Source organism: Rhinichthys klamathensis, unplaced genomic scaffold (assembly GCF_029890125.1).
Source record: "Rhinichthys klamathensis goyatoka isolate OS25496 unplaced genomic scaffold, OSU_Roscu_1.1 h1tg000132l_1, whole genome shotgun sequence".
Classification (NCBI taxonomy): Eukaryota; Metazoa; Chordata; class Actinopteri; order Cypriniformes; family Leuciscidae; genus Rhinichthys; species Rhinichthys klamathensis.
The window spans coordinates 212,501-221,550 of record NW_026606667.1 but is presented as its reverse complement, the minus strand read 5'-3'; the positions used below and the strand labels follow the sequence as shown (position 1 = coordinate 221,550).

General features: G+C 41.1%; 1 protein-coding gene across 5 annotated transcripts in view; it reads right to left on the bottom strand.

Moving 5' to 3' along the window:
- Positions 1-370: 370 nt before the first annotated feature.
- The window catches only part of znf618 (zinc finger protein 618), a 50,750-nt gene continuing 42,070 nt past the window's right edge, over positions 371-9,050 (bottom strand). For 2 of the 5 annotated variants that reach the window (XM_056256734.1, XM_056256735.1), the window contains exons 9-14: positions 9,016-9,050; positions 6,115-6,159; positions 5,741-5,818; positions 4,828-4,863; positions 4,305-4,430; positions 371-2,282 (exon numbers count right to left, since the gene is read on the bottom strand). The exon at positions 9,016-9,050 is cut by the window's right edge and continues 58 nt beyond it. In XM_056256734.1, the coding sequence (XP_056112709.1) occupies positions 751-2,282; positions 4,305-4,430; positions 4,828-4,863; positions 5,741-5,818; positions 6,115-6,159; positions 9,016-9,050 (1,852 nt within the window). In that variant the 3' untranslated portion in view covers positions 371-750. The remainder of the gene's footprint in view (positions 2,283-4,304; positions 4,431-4,827; positions 4,864-5,740; positions 5,819-6,114; positions 6,160-9,015) is intronic. The other 3 variants (XM_056256737.1, XM_056256736.1, XM_056256738.1) reach the window with 3 other exon arrangements.

Genomic DNA, 9,050 nt, shown 5'->3' with positions numbered 1-9,050 from the left:
TTATTGCAACGTTATTGTGAGAACTGACAAAGAATTAAAATAAATAATTGCAAAACAGTTTACTTATGTGTGACCCAAGTATAAATTTGAGTTCTGCTGAGCTAAAACTCCTGAGTCTGAACAAGAGCTTAACACACTCAAACCGGTTAACTGAGATTATTGAATCAGGGCCTGCCTAAGACAAGACTTACACCTCTACAGCTTGACCTGCCCACTGATAAACCGCTAAAGAGAGGTATTGTTCAGCTGTCACAGCAAAGAGTGTTTGTGGTTTTCATAAAGGCGTAGTTGAAAATAAAATGGCTTTTTCTAAGTACCCCGTTTTTTCCTTCTCTAGATGGAAAGTTGAAAAAGTAATTTCAATAATCCATTAACTGAATTTCAGATGGGTTCACAGAAAGAAAAGAAGGATGGACGAACCACATACTGTTAAAAACATCACAATTTTAAGTGGTAGTTCAACCGAAACATCGAAAACACAAGTTCACATCCGTGTCCACGGGCAGACTGTATTTTCATCGAGTTGCTCTGTTGTCCTTGCCAAAGCCAAGCTATGGACTGAGGGGGTGTTTGAGAATTAATTGTCAATGTACCTTTCCTTTGTAAATCTCTATCATGTGCCACATTGATAGACACTTACGGTAAATCAAGATTTTCGGAAGGGGTAAAGAGAAGTGACGGTACATCTGCTTCAAAAAGTCTCCATTTCAAACAGTCTATGGTGCCATTAGCTGAAAGCCCTGAGCCGTCTCAAGCAAAATTACTCTTGAGGAAGACCAGCTTGTTCATCTCCTCCGCAGAGACCTGCTGCTTTTTCTTCATGGCTAAGGTCTGCTCGCAGATGCTCACACACTCCCCATGCACAGCTACAGCCGGTACAGCCAACAACCACAGCGCTAACCGCGACAGCCTGGGGTATCTGTCCATGACCGAACTCCAGTACTGCAGCAGGTCACCTGTGCCACTGAACAGTGGCTCGCCGAGGTACTGGAACAACTCTTTTCGTACCTGTGGCTCTTCAGCATCACACGATGGCCTCTCTAATCCACAGTCCAGACGGCCACGCTTGGGTGCTGACAGCCCTTCGCCATCCCGCTCGTCCACAGAGGTACCTCCAGAACCACCGCTCCCCACATCCCTCATATTAGCAGCCATGTCACACACCCTTGAGATAATATCCTCGTGCTGGTACGCGGGGACTGGCCGCAGCTTCAGCTGCGGATCCAGGATCATTGCAACCTGATGGATACGTTCCACTTTGAAGTTCTCCTTCAGGGCTTCTAGGAAGTAGTGGCAAAGCTTACTGCCAGCACCCACTTCACCGGCTTTAGAGGTGAAAAGTTTTTCAAGACGGAGGTAGACGGGAAGGACGTGTTGGATCGTTGGGGAGCGTTCCACACTCAGCTCCTGCGCTGCCTGTCTTAGCGGCGCAAGCAAACACGCAAGCGTGCCAAGAAGGTGCTTATTCAGGCCTTGCAATAGTGGCACTGTGCTCTTCGAACGGCCATACGCTTCGCAAGTGGCCTCGAAGTTCTCGTGAACCTTGAGCAAAGCCTCCGCGACTGAATCCCAACAGGGCGGAGCAGTAGACTCTTCCCCAGCTTTCCCTTCATTACTGAAGCTGGTCGTTGCAGCAATGTCGCGACACGTAGCCAGAAGCTCACCTAGTTCATGGAGCCCTCGTGCTTGCAGGCTGCGACGACCGAGAACAGCCTGAACCGTGGCTGTTAGAGAGCACCCTGCGCAGCGAAGGCCAACTCCGGTGCGACCGCAAAAGGCCAGCGAAGACAAGCGCGGCTCTGTCACGTAGACTGTACGGATTTCTGACATGACAAACTCCGACAGAACATTCTGGACCCAGTGGTGTATCTGCTCAGGACTTTCCCTTAAAGAGGCCTCCTTGAGTCCCAGCACATAGCGTCGGAGTCGCACACCCTCTACTTGATACGCTGTAAGCAAATAGCAGGAGTCTGGTCCTATAGTCTGAGAATGGCAGGTCACTGCAATGCCCAAGGAAGAGTTGGAACCCAGTGCGCAGGTGACTTTCACTTTGACCTGATTGTACATACGGGGGAGCTGTTTTAATGCCAGCGAGCTCATATCTCCCAGGGCTTCACGAATGGAGTATGCCCCATTGCGTGAACCCGTGTCCACCAGGGTCTGCGCAAGTTTTAGGAAGTCTTTGCTGCTGAGTACGCCAAGAAGGCCAAGGTCTACGCACATTACTCTCAGTAGACGTTCAGCCACTTGTTGTCTCTCCTTTTCTGGGAGTAATCTGTTCTCTGCAAAAGCAGAACAAGACAATTGAATTAGTTATCTCGACAAGTTAAGTGACCGTAAGGTCATCCATACATAACAGCAACAGTTGCAATCCATCATATGAAAACAAAAGTACAGTAAAATATTGCTGGGGCACATACAAGAGTACCACAAGATACCTAGGAAGGATATATATGGCATTTTTGCATCTGTAGATAAATCTTGAAAAGTGTGTGTTGTGGATTAATCCGAGTCACCTCAGATTATTACATATGTCGAAAATCAATAAGGACACCTACATTAAAGTTGCAGTAAGCAATTTCTGAGAAACACTGTTGATTTTTGATACAAACCCAAACAAGCACACCCCTCGTTTCATTGCTCCTCCCCCCAAATGCACAAACACATAATGCAAGATTGGATGTCTCTTTATAATAGCTGAAGCAAAGCAAAAATGTAAGTATATAGTACTAGTACAAGTTTATACAAGCAATTCAGTATTAGCCGCCAGCAGCTCGTATAGGCTATCAAACATTATTACACGTGTATTGGAATGGTTTTATTTAGAATAGTTCAGTATAAATAAAATGTTCAAGCAAAACAGAACACATTTAGACCTATAAGGTTGTTAGTCCCTGCTCAATATGATAGTTTTACCTTACAAATTCTACATTCTGCCTTTATGTTGTCTATTAAATTGCATCCAAATGCTACTTCATTTGCGTTTGTTACTCAATCTTGTTTTCTGACCCGATATTAAGGATGATCTTTTCACCAAACTGCTCGACCACACGCACTCCATGCAGTGACTTTAGTGTGTGTTATGTTAATCTGTAGCCAACTGTATGTGCGTGAGACGAATCGAGAGCGCCGGGGAAATGTCATCACACGCGATGGCACGCACATACACATCAAAATAACATTCATCTAGTGACTACTTGACATATTATATGACTGAGCAGTGTAGTGAAAGAATAATCATTCAGACGGGAACCGACTCTCACGTTTACTTAAAGGAGCCGGCATATAGAGTCGAACGACACATCACTACGGTTTCCGCTGATGGGGTTTAATTTACTGTTGGTTACTAGGTTACCAATACCACCATCATCCGCTTGAACAACTTGATGGAAAACCCTAATTCGCATTTGGTTTTTATGCAAACTTTAAAAAGATTAACTTGGAAACCCAGCTACTGACATTCAAAACTGTCCTGTTACTATAGCTAACATTACAACAACAGCATATCTTGGTTTGGTACTCATGTACAGAGCAGATATAACGCAACCTCAGCATCTTCATACAGGCCTTCCTGCTTAGGTCGCTCAAGCACTGGAAAGCTTTTCTAATACATTAACGCGGTTCCTAAAGCTTTTGCCAGTTCATAACCCTTCTTTTCTAGTGATATTGATCTGACCTTTTCTCTTTTGTAATGTCTCTCAACCATCTCTCTTTCTACAGTCCTTCTTCAAATCTCCCGCTTGCTCACTCTCTCTCCTCCACCACCATGAGTGGACACGCCCCCAACTGCTGATTGACTCACTATCTTCCCCCATAATGAGTGGACACACCCCCTACTGCTGATTGGCTCACATTCTCTCTCCTCCCACGTCATGAGTGGGCAAGTCCCCTACTGCTGATTGGCTCACTCTCTCCTCCTCCATCAAGAGTGGACACGCCCTCTACTCCTGATTGTCTCTCTCTCTCTCTCTCTCTCCTCCCCCAGCATGGACACACCCCCTACTCCTGTTTGGCTCTCTCTCTCTCCTCCCCCATCATGCGTGGACACACCCCCTACTGCTGATTGGCTCACTCTCTCTCCTCCCCCATCATGAGTGGACACGCCCCCTACTGCTGATTGGCTACTAGTGTGTTTTGGTGCATGGTCCGATCCACTTTCCGCAACTTTTCTCAGAAATTGCTTACTGCACCTTTAATTTACTTTGGAACAAACTAACTTTAACATCAACACTTTTCACTGAAACATTTTCCTGAATGAAATGAGTGCGAATGGATTCTGGTAGTGGTGGTAGGAAATAACTCACGAAAAGACGGTGGTACGTGGTTCCTCTGTTGTGCCGGCTGAGGAGATTTCCACATCTGCTCCTGTGTGGCCACAGGCGCTTGGGAAGGCTTCGGAGAATCATCTTTAACATGGTTCTCATTATCAGCTAAAGGGGGAATAAAAGGAATAAAGACAACACGTTATGTACTCATTCTTGGAAAAAGTGAAGGTATTCAATGAAAACCAACAAGAGAAATACACTGAGGTGAAAACAACTTACAACTCAGAAATTAGAATGATTAATTGATCAAGGTCCAGAAAGAATAGAGTTGATTTTGACAGAAAGTCTGCATATTTGACTTGTGCATTATAAAATTAACCAACATATTTCATAGATATATAGATTTTCCATAGATTTTTAGTTTGAAACCAATTAATTTGAAAGAAACTGAATCTGGTAAACCACATTTTCTTTCTTTTCACAGCAGACATTTCCATGACTTTTCCTGGCCTCGAAACACAATTTTCACCTAGAAATGAAAATGTTGTCATCATTTACTCACCCTCATGTCGTTCCAAACTTATTCTTTTCTTTTCTTCTGTTGAACACAAAAGAAGATATTTTGAAAATTGTTTCAGCTGTTTTTGTCCATATTATAAGTCAATTTGACTGAACGTTCATCTCCGAAATCAAAGTAAAGGTAGTGTGAAATTGATCCACATAGTCTTCTGAAGTGACAATCACTTTAACAGATTTTTAAACATCAATGTAAGCTTTTATTCACTCCCAAATCAAATCTTTGATCAATGCAAGCATACAATCAAATATGGTGACAAAAAACCTTGCCATGTGATGTGCGAGAACCAGGTTTGGCGTTAGCTGAGATTTGAGGTTGCCATATTTGTTGGTGTATGTGTGCGTTTGTGATGATCAGTGTTTTGATTTATAAATTGAGGCATACATGTCTGTTTGGCTTGAAAGCTTGAACATTTAAGGGGTCCATTGACTTTCATAATAACAAAAACAGCTGAAACATTCTTTAATATATGATAATATATCCTCTGTGTTCCGCTGAAGAAAACATCATAGAAGTTTGGTATGACACAACAGTGTTTAAATGATGAATTTTATTTGGGTGAAATATTTTGTGATGACAGTGTTAAACAAAATGGCAATGTCGGGAGTGTGAGCTTGAACAAATGAAACGAGAAAAAGTTTTTAATGGAGTTGCGCAGGCGCAGATTCATGCACGTCTATGAATAAGTGATGTTAAGATAGTTAACAGATGTAAAAAGCACATGATGGACACAAACTCAATATGCACTGCACACATTATACGGTCTGTAAAATTGTGCCCTTTGCATTGAACCGTCCGTTACCCAAGTGGTGATGCAAAGAAATAACGTCAACAAAACGAGTCCAAATTTGGATGAGCTCAAAGCTGAAAATGTTTTTCATTTTCTGGGCTCACTCACCAGCGTGGGACTGCATGTGCTCCAGGAGGTTGTTGTAGAACTGGAACTGAATTCCACAGGCTCCACACGTGTAGGTTTCTGGAACGAAACGTCCAGTTTCTCTCAGAACACAGAAATGTTCTCATAACAGAGCCTCACATCAGAGCACTACATACAGCTAACACATTTAGGTCAGCATCAGGCATTCAGGAAAAAGGTTTTTACTTCAAGGTTAAGATACCTGCAATGTTTGAAAGCCATGCAAATGGCATAAAAATGGGCATGAGTGAGGTCAGTCATGATTTACAAAAACAAAAAAATGGACTATATGGAGCATGAAATGAGTGATATCAAGTGAAAATGAAAAAGGTAAAACTGATTTCCACAATACATACTCTGAGGGCTGGGGAGGGAAGCATAGGTCCGGCTGTTTGGAGTATCTGGAAGACAAATAATTCATGTCTTTTTTTTATTTATGATGAGTACACTTCCATGCAAAGTGCAACACTGGGACTGGGTTCAATAATACCATGGCCCAAAATGTATTAGGACACTCAAGTCGGACATTAAAGGGATAGTTCACTTTGAAATTAATTTTTGGTATGTTTTAGCTTACCTCAAGGGCATCCAAGATGTAGGTGTCTTTGTGTCCACAGTAGTTTAAATTTTGATATTTTTAGGTCAAACCGTTCTTGTCTGTCAGTCATATAATGCAGGTCTATGGTCACCACCTCAAAGAGCATGCACAGAGAAGTCCAAATTAAACATGATTTAATGACTCGTAAATGTAAGTACACATTAATGGCCTAAGACACAAAACGAGCGGTTTGTGTGAGAAAACGAACAGTATTTATATAGTTTTTACCTCACAGCCACGTCCGAGTGATCTGAGGGCGCTGGCGCTTCGGTCTTTTCCGGAAAGCACCGGAAGTGATCTCTCGCGTGTGTACGTCACTCATACAATTGTTTTATTTTTTTACGACGGTTTAAACATCCCGGATAAGCGCAAATTAGTACCATTTTAATTAGCCGTCTTACCTACAATCTCTGTTCTGTGTAAACAATGAGTGACGTACACGCGCGAGAGATCACTACCGGCGCTTGCCGGAAAAGACCGAAGCGCCGGCGCCCTCAGATCACTTGGACGAGGCTGTGTTTACAAGAGGTAAAAACGATATAAATACTGTTCGTTTTCTCACACAAACCGCTGGTTTCATGTCTTAGGCCATCAATGTGTACTTACATTTACGAGTCATTAAATCATGTTTAATTTGGACTTCTCTGTGCATGCTCTTTGAGGTGGTGACCATAGACCTGCATTATATGACTGACAGACAAGAACGGTTTGACCTAAAGATATCAAGATTGAAACTACTGTGGAAACAAAGACACCTACATCTTGGATGCCCTTTAGGTAAGCTAAAACATATCAAAAATTTATTTCAAAGTGAACTATTCCTTTAAGCCTACAGTATTATTTGATCAAATTTCTAAGGAATCTAATGGTGCGTTCACGTGCTATGGTAATTATGGTAAATACCAAAAGCCGACACCCCCACATGTGGTATTTTCCACTGGGCAGCTCGTAGAATATTTTGATGCACGAGTTGCCGAGATGAGATAAACTTTGACCTTTTCAAAATGGCGGAGAGCAACGCGAGAGTCGTGAATGGTAAAAATCATTCATGATCTAGAAAATATAGGCCTACAGCATATTATTTACCGTTTGAGTTTTGATAAATCATCTGCTACAGCAAGAAAATGATTTAAGCAATCTAAAATAGTTTTAGCTAAATAACAGGTCTGGATCTCCATCTTTTTACCACATTACGACAACAAAAGCAATTGAACGCAACACACTGGTAAATACCAGTTCACAAGTGGAAAATATCATATTTTCCATAGCACCATAAATTATCAACATGATCAAACATGGTTATTCCAGTAATCTACTACATGTTCTGTTGTTTGATTGATAAATCATACCTTATAGCAAGTTAAAGTGCAGTCTAATTATAAAAACGTCCAAATTCAGCTTGTGGTTCATGTCTGTTTGCTGTGAAATCTTCACTTATTTTTATAAAGTAAATGTAATAAGAATAACATATTGCCAGTAATATGTCAATATGTAGTAACGTACAAATACATTACATTTGTTTTTAGAAAATCACATTCAATCGTGAGTCTCAAATATGATCATGGTTCATCTCTCAATCATTGTATTGCATTGAGTTATGTTTTGAAATTTTTATGCAAGTATCAGCTAATGTCCGCAACTGCACAAAATTGCACATTTTTACTCTGTTTGAGACTAAATAAATTCAGGGTGTTTTTTCCGGCGTTTGAGTTGCATATTCTCACTATATAACACAATACGAGATGAGTCATAAAAGCCTGATGCATTAAAAATGCACTTTTTTTTGGTTGATTTTGTCTAAATGTTCAATAAACCCTGAAAACAGGGCAGGATATTAAGCGGGAGTCGGTCTCATTTTTGTGTTGCGTGTACATTATTCTCTACTGTAGTTCACTCATGATAATTCGCTGCTGCGATGTACTGGAGGCTTTTCCAGCTTTGATCAAACCCATTTTCTTTGACACTCGTATTTGAACAGTTGAAGCTCATGTTTATATAATTTCATTTTCTAGTTTGTAGAGATGTAGCTCCAGTTAAAAGTATTAGACAAGTCTGTCAAATGGTGTGCCGTCTTCTGATCTTTTAGTCTGATTTTAATGGCAAAGCAGTTTGTTTTATGAATCTGCTGCAATGCAATACAGCCCTGGCAAATTAATAGTGGAGAAGCACATATTATATTGGACAGCGCAGCAAACCCACAACCGGTAGGCAAATGATGTTACAAAATGAAAAAGGTCACCCAATCATAACAGAGGTCATATACTGTAGATATAGAAATAATTGAAATGTAGCTTAGAAAACAGCCTGTTGAATCTTGGCAAATTATTGGAAAATGTACTTTGAAAATGTAATTTGACTGTTTTGAAGCAATCAACCTTGACAAACATGAGAAAAAGAAAAAGTGTTGAATATTATGTGCCCTTTAAGAGACATTATAGTGAATACAGGGATCAAACTAATTTCCAAGTAAAAGCATCTATACAAGCATGAAGCCGCAAAAGATATGCTTAATTTAAAGGGAAAACAGTGTGATTGTGAAGGGCAGTCTGGAGAGAGACATTGCACACCTGCACATTATGACAGTAAAAGCAAAGTGCAAACACTTTCCGAGATTCAAATAGCAAAGGTGAAAGATTTCAAAGATTTCAATGTCACTTACCACTGGAGTTCTGGGAATTGTTGACGTCTGCGCGA